At 38.6% G+C, this 20,162-nt stretch overlaps 1 protein-coding gene across 2 annotated transcripts in view; it reads right to left on the bottom strand.

Moving 5' to 3' along the window:
- Nucleotides 1-620: 620 nt before the first annotated feature.
- The window catches only part of SWAP70 (switching B cell complex subunit SWAP70), a 95,872-nt gene continuing 76,330 nt past the window's right edge, over nucleotides 621-20,162 (bottom strand). For both annotated transcript variants that reach the window (XM_071218214.1, XM_004470242.3), the window contains 5 exons: nucleotides 11,684-11,791; nucleotides 10,143-10,309; nucleotides 4,588-4,786; nucleotides 3,804-3,900; nucleotides 621-3,462 (listed from right to left, as the gene is read on the bottom strand). In XM_071218214.1, the coding sequence (XP_071074315.1) occupies nucleotides 3,356-3,462; nucleotides 3,804-3,900; nucleotides 4,588-4,786; nucleotides 10,143-10,309; nucleotides 11,684-11,791 (678 nt within the window). In that variant the 3' untranslated portion in view covers nucleotides 621-3,355. The remainder of the gene's footprint in view (nucleotides 3,463-3,803; nucleotides 3,901-4,587; nucleotides 4,787-10,142; nucleotides 10,310-11,683; nucleotides 11,792-20,162) is intronic.

A 20,162-nucleotide genomic window follows, 5' to 3' on the forward strand; every position in this document is an offset into this window, starting at 1 on the left:
GGGCTGTCCTTGTGCATTAGCAAAAATCTTGCCTCTTCCCACTAGATGTAGCACTCCCTCCAGTGGTGACAACCAGAAATGTCTCCAGACATTGGTAAAATCATCCCCAGTTGACAATCACTACCGTAGAAAAAGAACAGTTAAAAAACATCACCAGTGTGTTCTTTCTCTCTCCCCCTCTGAAAGGAAAAATTCAGCCACAATCAAACTGGATTTGGTGGAAACGCTTAGCCCATAATAGGCGTTTGTAAAACCAAAACAAAAAACAAACAAAACAAAACAAAAAACCTCACTGTTTACTCTGATGAAAGAAAAACCGAATGGCATAAAAAGAAAATTCGGGAAAGCAGAAGTAAAAGGATTTAGAGGTAATAGCAACAATGAGGAAGAAAACATCTTTGTAAGTTCCCGTTTGTGAGCTTTTGGTTTACCCACAGTAGTGACTCAAACACCAAACATAAAGCCATAACTAACTTTTTGATGACACTGGTTTGAGGGTCCAAACCCAGTGTTTCCAGGAAGTATCCCTAAAACCAAAGGCCTTTGGCTTATGTGAAAATGCACATACATACACGTGACTTTACCCTGCTATTTTATTAAATCAGAGAGTTGTACATGTATTTTGCTCTGGTATTTTTTATTTTCTTATTGGGTCCATTTTACTAAAAAAAAAATACAAAACATTTTTAATATATCTTAGAAAAATTAGGAAAAATTAAGAAAGTTGAGCATATTACATTGTACAATGTTTAGAAAAGAATGTTTAACATATTTTGTTCCCTCTCAAGGCATATCACAAAAATACATTTTAAAACTTTTTTTTATGTCTGATGCCTGTAAATGATCATATCCTTATTTATAAAGGAAAAGGCCTGATTATGACAAGTACTTACACACTCCTGAAATTTTCTGTATAGTAATTACATAAGTAGAACCCAGGGGCCTGTCAACACTTTGATAGTGAAATGGTTTTAAACATTAGGAAAAACTCAGTTAGTATCAAAATATCATTTCATATAGGGTTTACTTAATTCATTTCTGTGTCTCTGATTCATAAATATCAATCTTAACCAAAGGATTATTTAAATTGATATTTGCATCCTTGAGACAGTGCCACTAAAGGATGGAAATCAGTAACACTACGCATTACTCAGACATCTTCTGCACAACCACATACATATAATGTAACCACTTAGTTAAGGAAAAGTCTGAATGTGGTCAGAAGGTAGGCAGTCCTCAGGCTGTCAGTTCTGGCCCAGAAGTAAGGTTCACAGAACCGAAGGCTAGAACAGCTAAACCCCAGTTCATGTTTCAGATGTAGTTATGAAACAAGCCAGGCTTAAAGAAGGACATTCTGCAAAGATGTACAGCCTAGTACATGGGTTCCCCAAAGTAGAAATGCACATATCCCACCACTACCCTCCTGGCTATGCATGTATTTTGACTCCCAAATCCATTCTGTTTCCACCCCAGAGATTTCACAAGGGTCACCAGTTTTTTGGTAAAGTATCTTTTCCTCATTCTTTATGAGGGACACCGGAGTACCCTAGTGTGATGTTTAACACAATTTATTTTTCCTCTAGGTCTTGTTGGTCTAATATCCCTGTCAACTATTGAATAAAATGATAATACTGGTTAAGTGGCAAGTGGAAACTAACACCCAAACTAGTTATTCAATTTCAAAAGTACATGGTACAAAGATATATCAGATAACAATACCCTAACCTTTATAAAGGCAACTGTATGTGATCCTTAAATAAAAATTACTTTTTTTTATTAAACAGCTGAAAATCTTAAGACAAATTTCTAAAGACCATTTCATTGGCAAATATCCTCCAGGTATAAAAGGCGATAATTTATAGGATTATATTTCAATTTCCTCTCAGGTAAATAAATACATACATTGAAATCTCTAAAACTGTATTATTCTAGGTTTGTACACCTTTTTGGAATAGCTTTATCACTATTTTTACGTAAGCATTAGCGTATGAATGCATGAGGTTCTCTTTCCTCATTTAATACTTGTAGAGTGAGAAGGACTTTAACCCTTTCACTGAATTTTGCCTTTTTGTGACAAAATGAGTTATCACCATATTTATTTACAATTCTAAACATCACTGCTGTCCCACTGAGTTACTGCTGTTTATAAATTATAACCAGTGTTGGAAGGCTTGATTTCATAAAAATTCTTTTATGTATGAAAACCTTCCTTGATTCTCCTTTCAAACAGAAACTGTGATCCCAAACTCCTTGCTAAACTTTTTTTTATTGGCTATTTCCTCCACTACCACCCATGGAAGGAAGGAAAAAGCAGAAAAGCTGCCCATGTAACAAAAGCTAACATCATGATTTGGTTAATGTTATAAGCCATCATTTTTATGATGTTTTGAATCTAACTGGCAAACATATAGTAAGCTTCCCATTGCCCATATGTATATAATATTTTATAAATTATCCAAATGATTTATTTCAAATTAACGAGGAGCGGATGAAGCTCAGTGGTTGAGAGCCTGCTTTGCAGGTACAAGGTCCCAGTTCAATCCCCAGGACTTCCTAAAAAAAAAAAAAAAAGGGTTTTTCTCCTACTCAACATAATCCTCTCACAGCCTGTCATGGGCTTGGAAAACAATGGTAGCACATCATTTTAACACTAGAAAGAGAGAATTCGATTGAGAGTATGGGCCAAGTGGACATTTTTCTTTGAGATGAGGGAAAAGGAGATGGGAATGATAAATGCTATGTATATAATTGGTTAAAGAAACATCTTAGTTGGAGCTAGAAAACCTCCACTCATCAGATCACATTCCAGAAGGGAAACCAAGAAATGTAGTGGCTCTGTGACTTCATCAGAGCACCAATGGTAAAAGGTAGTTTGTCAACTAGCATGAAATGGCAAGCAGTTTAAATGCCAATCTAGTTTAAAAACACATACTCTGAGAAGAAAACATACTGCCAAAGGATATAAGTGACAAACAGTCCAAAAAGGTTCTGATTATCCAGTGATACGGAGCGCCTATACCATGCTCCCCTCCAAAGAGTACAGATGATGGAGCTGACTATGCTCTTTATAGACTGCTCATTCTGAAAACAATCTGAGAGAACTGACTACAAAGTAATTTTCAGAAGCTGAAGTTTTCAAAGAGTAAAAAGAGCTTGAAAATATTGACTTTTTTTTTCTTTCTTAATAGGGCCCTTACTTGCAGGAAGATAAATAAGAAGTTTCCTTAGTATATTGACTCAAGGAAGAAAAGTTAGAAGCAGCAAAGCCAGTTTTGTTTTTTGATTTGTCTTTAGCATAAAGCTTCCCAGCTACACTTGGTATCTATATAACTGATTCCACTTCTGCCGTGCTCAGTTACTCAGTGGTCTTTTTTCCTTTCCAATTCTTCTCTCTCTCTTCAAGCTCTGCCTGGGTAAAAGCTGCAGGTCCCCAGTTAGTGATCAGGTGAGGGTTTTTTGAACCTAAGAGGAAAACACGTTTTAAATATCTGAAATATTATATTCTTCATTTACATTATCAAGCTTTGTCCTCAGATAAAATCTTAAGCTTTTAATACTACATTTCTTCTCTAGGAACATCTATAAATGCATATAATACTAGCCAAAAACACTAGAAAATGTATACAAAGGGGATTGACTAATCTCACCTATTAGAGGGGAAGTTAGTCAAAAGAAATTTACTCTAAAGAGCGTGATTTATGTATGTTTAGGCTAAAAAAAAAATTTTTGCTACAATTCAAATATATAAATAAAATAGAAAAATTAATTGAATAAATATGCGATTACTTCAAAGAGTCTGTTACCTGGCTCTATCAATCGAATTAACCCTTCATGTTGGGCCACTTTGTCCTTCCAGCTCTTGGTCTTACTAGTTGCCATCTCCAGCTTCTTTTTAACTCCCTGGAACAAAAGCAGATTTTACACTATGTGGACACAGGTAGTGTAAGACCAGATAACAATACAAGCCTAGGTTTCTTCTACCATGTTCACACAAATTACAAACAAATGTGTAAGATTCCCTGGAAGGGACTTTTCTTCCAGGTACAGAGGACACCTGTGGTACTTATTCCTGTGAGTTTTAGTGGCACCTCCCTGTGCGCAGCTTCTGCCAGTATCCCAGAAGACCACTTCCCAGTGAGTTCTGCTGGTGCCTCAACTAAGGGAGCTTTTCTACCCTCCAGTGGGCTAAGGACATGTCCTCTCCAAGGAGAGGGTTGGATCACAGTACTGGGGAAACACAAGGGGGACCCTCGTCCAGATTTATTCCTTCTCTGGTGCTCTGCATCAGACCTATAGGTAGTAGATGCTTCCTATATCTGCCACACCTATATTCTTAGAGTTTTCTTTACCCCTTCAGAGGAAATTTCCTGTTATAGTTAATAAATGTTCATATTAAACTTTCCTTGTTCAAATTACTGTGTGGTTTCTGGCTCCTAATTGGACCCTAACTGATACACCTATCTCTGTAAAAACTCTCTCTCATTTTCCTTTTAAAGCTGCATTACTTACAGTTAAGCAAAAATTACATTACTGAAATATTCATTTTTTAAAATTTAAATAAAAGTTTGAAGGGACAAGTTTAATTACCTCATATTGCTCAAGTGCTTGTTTCCGCTCTAATTCAAGCTGCTCCAGCTGTTCCATTGCTTCCTGAAGGGCTTGTTCTTTTATAACGCGTTGATTCTCCAACTCCTGCTTTTCAGCTTCAGTTGTCTGAATGGCCTGCTGCTGCTCCAAGTGCCACTTTTCTAGTTCAGCTCTCTTGGAAGACTCTTCCTCCAGTAACCTGCAATGTGGAGACTCAGGATCAAATCCTGCCAAGGTCACCACACCTGACCCAGAAGATGAGTAAAGTGTTTTAGAGCAGAAAAGAATATCTAATGTTATCTAATCCACCCATCTCATTTTACAAGGAGGAAAGCAGGAGCCAGAGAGGCCCAAATTCACAAAACTGTCAAGGTGGCAGCTTCAATTCTTAGAAAGTTCTTCTTTATATTAAGATGATCTCTCCCATCCACTATCCCTGTTTCACAAAGAGCCAATTTTGTTCCCTCATCCCTCTTACAGCCCTCAGCAACTAAAAGGCAGTTATTATTTCTTGCTGGGAATGCTGTTATCCAAATGGACCCTCTCCAGTTTTAACTGTTAGGACATAGTTTCAAAACTCCATTGTTCTTCCTTTTTTTTTTTTTTTTTTTTAATTTTTTTATTTCTCACCCCCGCCCCACCCCCAGTTGTCTACTCTGTGTTTATTCGCTGTGTCTTCTTCTGTGACTGCTTCTATCCTTATCAGTGACACCGAGAATCTGTGTTTCTTTTTGTTGTGTCATCCTGTTGTGTCAGCTCTCTGTGTGTGGCGCCATTCTTGGGAATGACTGCACTTTCTTTCGTGCTGGGCAGCTCTCCTTACAGGGCGCACTCCTTGCACGTGAGGCTCCCCTACACAGGGGACACCCCTGTGTGGCAGGGCACTCCTTGCACGCATCAGCACTGTGCATGGGCCAGCTCCACATGGGTCAAGGAGGCCCTGGGTCTGAACCATGGACCTCCCACGTGGTAGGCTGACGCCCTATCCATTGGGCCAAGTCCGCTTCCCTCAGAGCTCTTCTTAAAATACACTCCAGCTCCTTAGCGTTTCTTAGAGTGTGACATCCCCAACTGAACTTAACACTGCAAATGCAATGTGACTATAAAGAGTATATTTACTCATTCAAGGAGTATCAGCACCATCTATTTAGCATTATTATTTAGCACCATCTATGTGCTTTTCCAAGCACTGGGGATACAACAGTGAACATAACTGGAAGGGCTCCTGTTTTCTCAACCTAGTAAAAATATGGAGAGAGAAATGGATATTTGAAGGATAAGGCAGTCCTGCACTACCGCCTTCATGTGTCCAGAGAATTTACAAGTCTTTTTTTTTTTAAAGGAAGTACCAGATATTGAACCCAGGACCTTGTAATGGGAAGCAGGTGCTCAACCACTGAGCTACATCTGCTCCCCACAGTAGGAGTCTTGATGGAAGGTAGGACCCATCTCCCACTACAGAAGCCACAGGCCAGACAACTGCCCTTATGGGTACAGTGGACATAAGCTGGGCTTGGCTAATCAGATGCCCCTTTTGGAACTTTGACTCTGAGGCAACTGATACAAAGCAGCAGAGACACAGGAGATTATTTTGCTGGTGGCAGCAACATCCAATACTGACAGCAGGAGCAGTGGTGACTTCCAACATATAATTCCCATGTTGGGACTGGCGGCATACTCACTGGACTCTTAACATGGACTGGTTTGGGCTTTTCTGCCCCCCTTGGTTCAGGCCTATGTTCAAGGCCTTCCCACCTGCCTACCTGTGGAATTGGTGAGCCATTCAAGATCACTTCCAATAAACCCTTTATTGCTTTAGCTAACATGAGTTTCTGTGGTTTGCAAACAAGAACGCTGACTAAAGATTTGAACCTTTTTGTACCTCAGTTTTCTCACTTATAAAAGAGGAAAAAAACTCTACCTACTGTCAAAGGTTTAATGATGTATTAAATGTGATAATGCATATAAAGTCCCTACCACATTGTAAGTGATAAATAAATATTAGCTCTTATTATTACCATGGGACTATTATCTCATTTGTTCTGGATACTTCACATTCATTAAGACTGCCTAAGAGTATCTGAGGTTTCTGGCAACAACAATCTTGGAAACTAAAACCCTGAATCTTTTCAACTGCCTGTTCTGCTACATTTTATTTTCTCTCCTCTGTGTCCCTTGTTGCGTCATCTTGCTGCTCCAGCTCTCCATGTCGGCCAGCATTCTTGCACAGGGTGGCTTTCCTGCGCTGGGTGGTATTTCCACACAGGGCAGCACTCCTCCAAGGGGTGGCATTCCCACATGGGCCGGCACTCTGTGTGGGCCAGCTTGCCCTCACCAGGAAGCCCTGGGCATTGAACCCTGTACTTCCTATATGGTAGACAGGAGCCCAATTGGTTGAGCCACATCTGTTTCCCTCAACATCTTTTTTGACTGCTTACTTTGACATTCTATTTGCTATATTTCTTCCCCATGTGCAACTGTGATAAAAGAATAGAAACCAACACAGTTGGAGTGATTACTTGATGCCAGATATTATACTAGACACTGTTCAAGCATTATCTCATTTAATTTCACAACAATCCTACATGTTTGCTAATTATTCTTATTTTATAGGATATAGGATAAAGTTCAAAGTAGTGAAGTAACTTCTCCAAAATTACATAGTTGGTATTCAAACCCTGGCCTCACCCCAGAGGCCATATTTTTCACACCATCCCAAACTGCCTTGAAATACATGAAAAGAGACTTGCTGTTTCCCATGGCCTCTATGGGCAGAACTTAGATCCATTCATTTATTCAGAATATACTCCTTGGGCACTTACTGTGTGCTAGGTACAGCAAAAGTTCCTGGGAATAGAGACATTACCAAAATATGTTCCTGGACCTTACAGAAACAAAACTTTAGTGGGTAAAAGTTATAATGGGACAGATTATGGCTCAGCATCAATAATTTTCCAATAACTTGAGTTTTACAAATGTTAAATGAGCTCTCTGAGTTCCAATTCAGAAAAGGCTAGATAATCTCTCTTCAGTACAACACATCAAAAAATAAACTTCAGGAAGCAGACTTGGCCCAGTGGTTAGGGTGTCCATCTACCACATGGGAGGTCCGTGGTTCAAACCCCGGGCCTCCTAGACCCGTGTGGAGCTGGCCCATGCGCACTGCTGATGCACGCAAGGAGTGCCGTGCCACACAGAGGTGCCCCCCCACATAGGGGAGCCCCACATGCAAGGAGTACACCCCATAAGGAGAGCCGCCCAGCACAAAAGAAAGTGCAGCCTGCCTAAGTATGGCACCGCCCACACAGAGAGCTGACAAAAGATGACGCAACAAAAAGAAACACAGATTCCGGTGCTGCTGACAACAGAAGTGGACAAAGAAGACGCAGCAAATAGACACAGAGAACAGACAACTGGGGTGGGGGAGGGGAAGGGAAGAGAAATAAATAAAATAAATAAATCTTAAAAAAAAAAACTTCAATTTTAAAAAGGAAATAAATTATAAGACCCAAATGGCTCAAGTCAGGGTTCCTGTGTTTAAATGAAAATATCTAGGTCCTTTCTGACAGAGAAAGGACCATTCATTAGAAAAACAATGAGATGTCAGATATTCCAAGAATAGTTTGCTATTGCTGTAAGAACAAACAGGAGAGGGTTATGTTTCATTTCAGTGGTGCCAAAATAAATGTTTCTAACCCAACTCCATGATGACATTCCTTATTTGTTCTACCCAGAAAGAACAATCCTGAGGAGAGGGAGCAAGAAGAAAATTCCTTTTACCCATCTGGCAGAGAAATGCCTTTTTGAATCAGGACCAGTCTTCAGTGACATTAGAAAAGAGAGGGACTTACCTCACTTAAAAATTACCACTAGAGGGGGCAGATTTGTCCATTTCAAGTTCAAAAACTTAGGTGGAGGAAAAATAATTTAGAACATAATATAATTCAAGAAAAAATTAGATTTTGTGCAGTACTTATTTACTGGAGCAGACCAGTATATAGTACTTGTATTGCATTCAAAAGTCTTGAAAGCTTTTTATTATTTGCTTAAATCAAAGTATGCAAAAGAATTAGGCAAAGCTTTTCAAATAAAAATACTTATGCCCAGCTCCTATCCAGAGATAATTTGGTTCAGTAAATTTGGGATAAGTCTCACACCTGTATTTTCTAAAAGCTGTATAGGAATTCTGATTCCACTGGTTAAAAACAACTAGGTTCAATTATCCAAAACTGTCTCTTATTCAAAACATCACTCATTCTATAAACACTAAACACCTGACATTTTAATAAATTCTTAAAGATATCTGGTTCCCTCCGTGACCTAATTTCACCATGTCATAATGAACCTCACAGAATTCCAGACAAGTAATATATATAGCATATCTCACCTGCAAATTCTCTACACAATAAACTCCCAATGCAGCACAAATTATTAAGTGCCTCAAAAAGTGTCTAGCATCACTTCTTTGGAAGTCCTATGGGACACAAAACTCCCTATGCAGAGGATTTTCTGCTAACATCACTGCCATGTAGTGACTATAAGGTAGTTCCAAAAATCCAGCTTAATACCACAGTACAGTGAACACACATTTGCAGGGCCTATAAATGCCAGAAAATATAATAGGCATCTAATTTTCTATTTAAAGTTTTTTCCTTATTAATAAAATAAAATTTTTCAAAACTTAATTATTTTTAAGTCATTTTTGGCCAAGTGCACAAAGAAACCTCCTTTTTCTCTTTTCCAACTTAAAGATTAAACCAATATCTTTAGCTATTCCACATTTTGAATGGCAGCCATGGAAAACCTATCCCAGCTCATCACAACTGCTCCAGAAACAGAGGCGCCACAGCTCAAGGCTTAAGGGTATACCTGTACTGGCCAGTGGCTGCTACTGGGATAAATATTTTTCAGTGTTACACCCCTGACAAGACATCTCATAAATGCAAATGGAGCAGCAAGTTAGAAACTGGAAGAGAAGAGGAGGATATATGATTTAAACATTCCCTTTGGGAACTTCATTCTACCTTCTCTGCCACTACAAAAGCTCAAAATTGGGAATTCTCATCTAAGAACATGACTTTTATAAATAATAAATCTGACTGAAAAAGTTCTAAAGAAAAAAATCTAGGTTTCAAGAACTTTTAAAACTAGGATTTCAGGTAATTATTTATGAAATGTCACCAATCTTTATGACCAAACAAACTGCCTACTTCCTTCTTAGCCCAAGAAAGTGGCGGCAGCTCAGGCTTAAAGCAGCCCCTGCCTCCACACCAAGAAGCTAGGTTCTCACTAAAGCTGATTCTGGGTCCACAGACATCCCAACAAACATAGCCACCAAACCGTTCTGAAACAGATTTAAGTATCCCTGATTGAGAATAAATAACCCAGCAAGCCAAACCTCCCAGGGTCTCTCCAATTTGGACCTGCACCTCAAGCTCAGTCACATCCAGGGCATAGACACTCCTCTTTCTTCATCAGTTTGCTAGTCACTTCCTAGAAACTATATGAGCCCAAGCAAAGTATATAAAGACAAAGAAAACAAACTGATCTAGCACCTGGCCTGAAGCTTCCGCACGGTCTCTTCATCTTGCCGGGCCTGTCTCTCATCCTCAAGTGCCTCCTGCAGTTTTAGGTACATGTCTTCCAGCTCCCGTACTCGCTGCAGATACTGTTCCAATTCAGACGATTTTTGAGCAACCTGTTCTTCCATCTGCTGTCTGATCTAACGGTGTAAAAAGTTTCATATTAACTTCTCCCTCAGGGAAAGCCTCCCGCGCCTGAGGTACTGCCCACAGCTGCAGCCCATTAGGTGGGCAGGACCCCATCGTTCAATCCTTGAACTAAAATGGAGGAAATGAAAGCACCACACCCAATACCAACATGAAAAGAGTTTGGTAGCATTGCAACCCAAATGCTATCTTCCTATCCTGGTATACTTTCCCTACCTGCCACTCCACATTTTAAAAATTAAGTCATGCAAAAAAGTACTTCCCTGTGTAATTCCTCTTTAAATTCCTTCCTGTCTTAAAGCTGCAACCTCTTTACCAGGAGTCCTCTCTAAAATGAACAAGGTTAATGAGCATGGATTCTTCCTGCGGTCCCCTGGTGCCTCATATCCTCTTTTTCTCCCTCCCTAAGTCACTTCCAGCCCTGAAGAATCAAGCAGTTAAGACAATAAGTAATAATACCATACACAATGACATACTTCTCTGTGGTTTATAAAATATTTTCACTTCCATTAGCTCACTGCATCCTCCTAAGAGTACTAAGAGATCCTATAATAACCATCCTAATTCTAAGAAGAGAGGCACTAATGCTCAGTAAGCAGGAGCAGACTGGAAACAAATCCAGATTTTCTGGCTGTGAGTGTAGCACTCTCTTTTATGTCACGAGTCTGCCTTCCTCTGTGTTTTTTTTTCTTTCTTCAAAACACAATCACTATCTTGTTCAATTCTAAGCAACAAATAATGGCTAAAGGAAAGGCACTGGGTTCTGCACTAATCCACACATTATAACTCAATGGGAGAAGACATGTATGCCAATTAACAAGCTACCTAAAGTAACCTCTTTCTTGGGTCTCTTGTGGATGGGAACTTCTGTAAGTAATCAGAGGTACCAAGAGCAGCAGACCAGAAATCAGATGTTCTACTTTGCTCATTACAGAGGAGAAATGTCACAGAACCTATGCTTACTTTTTAAATAGTTATTTATTATCTAAACCAGGACTCTTGAGAATGCTATTAATAATTATATGATGATAACAGGGACTGTCCCAGACAAGCCAGGACATACAGTCACCCTGAACATAGCATTTTCCACCTCATTTCATAAATTTCTACTTGGGGGTCTTGAAAACAAGTTTATCTCTTTTATCTTTGCATCCCTGGCACAGTGCCTAGCACAGAGAAAGTGCTCAATAAATGCGTAATGACAGGCAAGCAAACATATAACTTCCCTAATATTCTACTGCAAGTCAGTAGCAGAACCAAGCTGATAAACAGCCTCACCCTGGCTTCCCATCCCTCCCCCGCTTTCATCAATCTAAGCTGGCTTTGTAAGCTAATGCAGCAGCCTTCTCCAGCTTTGTGGCACTTACAAGTTTTTCATGCTCCAGTTCTGTGCTGAACCTGGCTTGTAGTTCTACTTGAGTCTGAAGGCGTTTCTTTTCCTCTTCTGCTGCGCGAGATGCTGCTTCTTCCAGTTTCTACCCAATCAAAACCCCATCCACAAGAAAGCAGAAATCGTTACAGTTGACGAACACTTGGATAAGTAGTTACATTTATACATGTGGGAGATGTTTAATATTCAATAAAGACAGGAAAAAAACTTTTAGACCCACTGAAATTCCATGTCAATAATTTTCCCATACAAGGCAAATTAGGTAAATTAGTGACTATTGATAAGTCTGAACATTTTACAAAGAAAAATACAGTACAGTTACTGATTTTTGAAAATGTATTCATGAGGTTCAAGATCTATTTCTTGAGATTGTTCTGTACATTTTTGTCATCTTACACATTATTCCTTAAAACTTTTACCAGAGGTCAACTTCTGGAATGAGGAGCACTGTAGATTATCTCCTCAGTGAACAGCTATAACTGATGAAAATTTAGATAACAAAATTTAAATTCTCGAATTGTCCTACAGGCATACAGCAAAAGAAAAAACATTTATTCAAGAAAATCTACTAATCTCAATAAGAAAAGAAAGAGTCTATGGTATCTGAGCCATAACATGCTTCTTCTCCTACCCCACACTAAGTCAGCAAGAAGAAAGCTCTATACCTGGTAGATGCAAGCAAGAACACAAGGCTCTCTTCTCCCTTCAGTTTGCAGCCTATGGCTCTCTTCTTCCATCCAGCCCCCACTCATAAGGCAGAGGTTCTGCTCAAGGTATGTCAAGCTAAATATACTGGGCTGGATCTCCCTTGCCCCAATTCACTGTTGGGCAGAGGTTCCAAATCAGACAAGGCAAGCCAAGAGGCCAGAGGCTACCACCTCTTGAAGCAGGGGTGTCTCTCCAAAAGATGAAGACCATTGTCTCCAGCTCCAGAGCATTGGCACAGAGATTCTGCCCAGAGGGGGAGAAATTCAGAAGCTCTCCCCAAAACAACTGACTTTATTTGAAACAGAGCATGAGGAAGTTCAAGCCTAAGGGTGCTCTCAAACACAATGGAAATTCTGGTGGTAAGTAACTAAGAAGAGACTGGTAGCTCCATGAAGCAACAAGCTAAACCTCAGAACAGCCAGAAGTTTAGCAGAGGGAACCAGAGGAAGAGAGAGTTAATAAGAGCCTTCCTACAGTAGGAATAAGCTTCAAAGACTGGTTTCAAAGATAAATGATCTGATACAGAACCCAAATATAAATGATATTCGACAGCTGGGCAATTTAAACGCCAGGGCATTGCCAAAAGCAATAGAGGAATCAGTTGGCAATTAATGAAATCTAATAGCTGGGTATGATGTTAACAAAGGAAGACAGCTTAACAGAGGGAACACTCAAGGGAACCTTGCTAAAACCAGGATCATCCCAAGGTAACTGTGCATATCCAAGGTTGTCTCTCTCTCTAAGGAGCAACAATCAGAGGTTTCACACAGTGAGGGAAATAAGACTTTGCTGTGATCAGCTCACAAGTTGGCTTGAAGGCAAGGAAAGGCAATGCAAAACTTTACAAAATAAAGGACAGAGCGAGAGACATGAGAGGAGATAAAGGTGGGACCAGGGGACTCACAGCTTCTGGAACTGAGAGCTCGACCCTAGTTTCTACATTGTATTTATTGGAAACTACCAAGCAGCTGTTTGCTATCAGAACTGCAACATCATCTACAATAATAGAGAACAACTGCAACATCTACAATAAGGCAACATCTACGATAGAAGAGGTGAAACTCTTTTTCCTACAAGACTTCACTGTCTTGGTCCAGTCAAGTCACTAAACAAATAACGATAAGTCATGTCGGGAAGGGGGTGTTGAGGGAAGCAAATCAGTATCCAGAGTTGCTTATCAAAAATGTCCAGTTTCGGGGAGAGAATGTGGCTTAATTGGTTGAGCTCCCATCTCCCACATGGGAGGTTCCCAGGTTCGGTTCCCCAAGCCTCCTGAAAAAAACAAACAAACAGTCAAAATAAATGAAAAAAACAAAAAAAAACAAAAAAAAAACTCAGGGAAACCAATGTGGCTCAGTGGCTAAGCACCAGCCTCCCACAAGTGAGGTCCCAGGTTCAATCCCAGCCCCGTACCTCAAAAAAAAAAAAAAAAAAAAGGCCAGTTTTCAATAAAAACCACAGGACATGGGGGGAAAGCAACAACCAACAACAACAAGAACATGTGATTCACAACAGGGGAATTAAAAAAAGGAGGAAACAGAAACTGCTTTTAAAGGGGCCCACATGGTGGATTTAGCAGACAAAGACTTCGAATAAGTTGTATAAATATGTTAAAAGAAGTAACCCATGCTTAAAGTAGTGGAAGGTATGATGCCAATGTTCCAATGGGAGTTATCAATAAAGAGATATAAATTATTGTAAGAAAGAGCAAAATGGAAATTCTGAGAGTTGCAAAGTATAATAACTGAAATGAAAAATTCACTTGAGAGTCTCAACAGTAGATCTGGACTTTTTAAAAAGAAAACAGTGAACTTGAAGATACATTGACAGAAATTAGGCAATCTGAAGGCAAGAGAGGCAAAAGATTTAAGAAAAAATGAACAAAGCCTCAGAGAAATGTAGGACACTGCTGGGGAAGTCAAAGACACACCCTCAGTGGTCATCTCCCAGCCCCCACCATGTCCAAATCTCCCCTCCCCCCTACCCTCACCTCCTTTTATAATGTGTGCAGATGTTTCAATCTGTTTCTATTCCATAGCCTCGGATATCAGTCTAATGGAAAGGCTCAACCATACCTTAAACCCAGAACAGGAACAAGAAGCCCCACATGCTTATCAGGGCAAGAACTCTCGGTGACAGGGCCCTCCCCACCCCAGGGGTATATAATTACTCAATTCTCAAGAGCACAGGGTCTCTCCTCTGTAACACAAAGTAGGGCATGTGGAGCTGCCATTCACTGACCCTGACCCAAGCACTTGGCTTCCCCAGGAGACCAGCCATGATGGGAGGTCTTCCCTGCTTTTGTCGACCCTCTGAGCTGTGTATGTTCACTGAACAGGGAGCAGTCGTTTGCTGAACGTTTCCGTTGTGCCTGAGCCTGTGTTCCCACGATGTACCATATAACAACTCACTCCACAGACACCCTTAAAAGCACCAATACTCACATAAAGGGAGTACCAGAAAGTAAGGGGAAGAAAGGAATACAAAAAATATTTGAAAAAATAATGGCTGAAAACTTCCCAAAATTGATAAATTTGATAAAAACATTAACCCACACATCCAAGTTCAATGAACTCTAAGTATGATAAACATAAAGAGATCCATATCCACACACATCATGGTAAAAGGTTAAAAAACAAAGACAATCTTGAAAGCAGCAAGAGAAAAATGACATATCATGCGCAAAGGAACCCCAATAAGTTTGACGGTTGATTTTTCATCAGAAACTTGTAACCAGCTCTGGCCAAAAAATTGTGAACAGAAGTGTAATACTTCTGTGCTGAAGCATTCAACTGCCAAACCCTAGAACACTTCTTCCTCTGGCACAGTAGTTAGCAACATTCAATATGCTGGAAAAATTCCCTAGAGGGTTTCAACAGTAGATTGGCGCTAAAAGAACAATCAGTGAACAGAAAGACGATACAAATGAAATGACTCAGGCTGTGGAGAAGAAAAGATAATTTAAAAAAAAAAAAAAAAGAGCCTAAGAGACTAGTGAGAGACAATCAAGCATACAAATATACACATTATGGGAGCCACAGAAGGAAAAGGGGAGACAGGGGCAGGAAAAAATACTCGAAAAAATGGTGGCAGAAAATGTCCCATATAACAAAAGACATGTATACCCACATTTAAGAAGCCCAACAAACCCCAAACAGGATAAACTCAAAGAGAAACACAAGACACATAGTAGTCAACCTGTTGAATGTCAAGGACAAGGAGAGAATTCTGAAAGATGCCAAGAGAAAAGCAACATATTTTATATAAAGGAATCCTAATAAATTAAGTACTGATTTTTCATAAAAAAAACATGGATTCAAGAAGGCAGTGGGAGAAAACAATGTGCTAAAAGAAAACTACTGCCAAAAAGAACTTTATATCCAGTGAGACTGTTGCTCGAAAAATGAAAGAAAAAAATTAAGATTTATTCCTGGGGAAGCAGATGTGACTCAGGCAACTGGGCTCCTGCCTACCACATGGAAGGTCGCTGGGTCAGTTCCCAGTGCCCCCTAAAGACAGCAAGCTGTCATTAGACAGGCGTGGTGAGCTGACACAAGACACACAGAAGAAAAAAAAACACAATGAGAAACAACAAAGCAGGGAGCAGAAGTTCCCAGTGCCTCCTAAAGAAGACAGCAAGCTGATGTGACTGGCAGGCACGGCGAGCTGACACAACAAGATACGCAGGGGAAAAAACCATGAGAGACAATAAAAAGCCGGGAGTGGAGGTGGCTCAAGCAATTAGGCACCTCCCTCCCATATCAGAGGTCCCGGTTTCTGCTCCAGGTGCCTACTAAATAAACAGGGAAGATGAACAGACACAGCAGTGCAAACAACAAGGGAGTGGGGAGAAATAAATACAATATATCTTTTAAAAATAAGTTATTTCCAAATAAGCAAAAGCTGAGGAAATTCATCACCACTAGACCTGCCTTATAAGCAGCAATAAAGGGAATTCTTCAGAGTGAAAGGAAAAGACACTAGACAGTGGGTCAAAGTGCATAAAGAAATAAAGGCTTCCATGAAAGTAACCACAGGGATAATTATAAATGCCAGTACAGTTTTATTTTTTGATATGTAATTATATATATATTTTTTTACAAGTTCCAAAATACAAATGCATAAAAACCAAAGATAAATGTATGGTTTGGGACATACAATGTGAAAAGATTAATTTTTAACAAGTACAACAAAAAGGTGGGAGGATGGAGGGGTATAGGAATAGCATATGTGTATGTTATCAAAGTTAAGCTGGTATCAAAGCAAAAGTGATTGTAATCGATTTAAATTTGAGCCCCATGGTAACCACAAGGAAAATATATGAAAAATATAAACAGAAAGAAATGAGAAGGGATTAAAAATGGTACACAACAAATAAATCATATATATGAAAGTAGGGGGAACAGATATAGCTCAAGTCTTTGAGCACCTGCTTCCCATGTACAAGTATACAAGGTCCTGGGTTCAATCCCCAGTACCTCCTAAAAATAAACTAGGCATCAACAGAACAATTGACGGACAAAAATGGTATAATGGGGTAAGACTTTCAAAACCAAGCAGCAAAAGGGCAGAAAAAAATCATGCATTACCATTAGTCACTTTATATATAAAGGCAAAAAGCAAAGACTGGCAGAACAGATATAAAAACATGACCCAACTATATACTGCTTACCAGAGACTCACAAGTAATTTCAAAGACATGGGTAGTTTAAAAGTGAAAGTATATATATACTGTCCATCCAAAAATTAGTAACCAAAAATCAACTGGGGTAGCTCTACTAAAATCAGATAAAACGTAATTTAAGTCAAACCTGTTGTGAGGGACAAGAAGGTCACTATATCCATTTAAAGGGGTCAATTCAACAAGACATAACAAATATATACCTAGCAGCAGAAACAGATTTGCAGGGAGAGATAGACAGTATACATTAATAGAAAGAGATTTCAGTGTACAACATTCAATAAGGAAATAGAAGACTTAAATGATACTATAAATGAACTATATCTACCAGATTTACATAGAACACCTGACCGAACAGCAGAAGAATTTCATTCTTCTCTAGCGCACATGGATAATTTTCCAGAAAGAACAAATGTTGGGCCACAAAACAAATCTTAATAAATTTAAAAATATTGTGGTAGCAGTTGTAGCTCAGTGGCTGAGTGCCTTCCTCTCATATACAAGATCCCTGGTACCTTCTAAAAAAGGGAAAAGAAAAAATATATACTGAAACCATACAATGTATTTTCTGTGACCACAATGGACTGAAGCGAGGAATCAATAACTGGGAAAACTGGAAAATTCACAAATATATGGAAATTAAAAAACTAATGTGTCAAAGAAGAAATTACAAGGGAAATCAGGAAATATACTGAGGTAAGTAAAAATAAAAACAAATCATACCACAACTTATAGGATGTAGTTATGACAGTCTAGAGAGAGAAATGTATAGCTCTGAACTCTTACACTGAAAAAAGAAGATCTCAAATAAGAGACCTAACTTCACAATGGTAGAACCTAGAAAAGAAAAGCAAACTAAATCCAAAGTGAGCAGAAGGAAGAAAATTAAGATTAGTATGGAGATAAAATAGAAAATCAAAAAAACAAAGAGATAATCAACAAAACCAAAATTTGGTTCTTTAGGAAAAAATCAATAAAATTGACAAACCTTCAACTAGACACAAAAAAAATGAGAGAAGGTACAAACAACTAAAATCAGAAATTAAATGCAGACACTACTACTAACCCCACAGAAATACAAAGAAGTATAAAAGAGAATACCATGAATAACTATGCACCAAAATACAATTTAGATGAAATGGACAAGTTCCTAGAAAACACAACTACCTACACTGACTCAAGTACAAACAAGAAGAGGTTTTTGATGATTGATTTGATCTCCTTACTTATTACTGAGATGTTCAACTCTTCTGTTTGTACTTGAGTCAGTGTAGGTAAATATACTGAGATAAATGAAAAAGAACACAATGTATTAAAAACTTATGGGATGGGAAGCAGATGTGGCTCAAGTGATAGAACTTCTGCCTACCATATGAGAGGACCTGGGTTCAACCCCTGTTGGGAGATTGAATCCGTCATCAAAAATCTCCCAACAACTCAGAGTTGTCCTGAATGATATTGTAGGGACAGATGCAGGACATTATATATTCTGTCATAACCCATTGAATGGACTCAGAGAGAGTGTAAACTACAACATAAACTATAATCCATGCTGTGTAGCAGTGCTACAAAATGTATTCATCAAATGCAATGAATGTACCATACTAATGAAAAGAAGTTGCTGATGTGGGAAAAGTGGGAGGTGTGTGGAGTGGGAAATATGGGAACCTCCTATATTTTTAATGTAACATTTTGTGTGATCTATGTTTCTTTTAAAAATAAATTAAAAATATATTTTTTAAAAATCTCCCAACAAAGAAAAGTCCAGGACCAGATGGCTTCACAGGTGAATTCTATCAAGCATTTCGAAAAGAACTGACACCAATCCTGTTTAAACTCTTCCAAAAAATGGAAGAGGAAGGAAAATTACTCAACACATTTTATGAAGCCAACATCATCCTATGCCAGATAGAGATACTACAAGTAAAAAAAATTACAGACCAATCTCTCTAATGAACACATGCAAAAAACCTCAACAAAATACTTAAAAATCAAATCCAACAGCATATCAAAAGGCATACATCATGACCAAGTGGTATTTATTCCTGGTATGCAAGGCTGGTTCAAGATAAGAAAATCAATCAACGTTAATACACTACATTAACTAATTGAAGGGGAAAAAAAACACACATGATCATCTAATCAATGCAGAAAAGGCACTTGACAAACTCCAGCATCCTTTTTTGATAAAAACACTTCAAAAAATAGGAATAGTAGGGAAAATCCTCAATATGATAAAAGATATATATGAAAAGCCCAGAGACAACATCATACTCAATGGGGAAAAGTTGAAAGCTTTCCCTCTAAGATCAGGAACAAGACAAGGATACATGCACACAGTCACCACTGTTATTCAATATTGTACTAGAAGTTCTAACTAGGGCAATTAGACAAGAAAAAAGTTAAAGGCATCGAAATAGGATAAGAAGAAGTAAAACTCTCACTGTTTGCATATGACATGATTTTGTACTTAGAAAATCCTGAAGTATCCATGACAAAGTTACTTGAGCTAATAAATGAGTTCAGCAAAGTGGTAGGATACATGATCAACAGGCATATATGGGGACCTCATATTTTTGAACGTAATATTAAAAAAATAAAGACAAAAAAAAAAGATCAACAGGCAAAAAACAGTAATGTTTTTGTACACTTGTACTGAACAATCTGAGGAGGAAATTGGGAAAACTTCCATTTTGAATAGCAACAAAAAGACTCAAATACCTAAGAATTAAATTATCCAAAGAAGTGCAGGACCTATATGCAGAAAACTACAAAACAATGCTTAAAGAAATTTAAAAAGACCTGAACAAATTGAAAGACACTCCATGTTCACAGACTGGAAAAATATCATGAAAATGTCAATTTTACCCAAATTGATTTACAGATTCAATGCAATATTAATTAAAATCCCAGCAGCTTACTTTACAGAATTAGAAAAGGCAATTACCAAATTCATTTGGAAGGGAAAGTGTACCTGAATAGCCAAAAACATTCTAAAAAAGAAGAGCAACATAGGAGGAATTTCACTGCCTGAATTTGAAACATATTAGAAAACTACAGTGGCCAA

This window comes from Dasypus novemcinctus, chromosome 10 (assembly GCF_030445035.2).
Source record: "Dasypus novemcinctus isolate mDasNov1 chromosome 10, mDasNov1.1.hap2, whole genome shotgun sequence".
Taxonomy (NCBI): domain Eukaryota; kingdom Metazoa; phylum Chordata; class Mammalia; order Cingulata; family Dasypodidae; genus Dasypus; species Dasypus novemcinctus.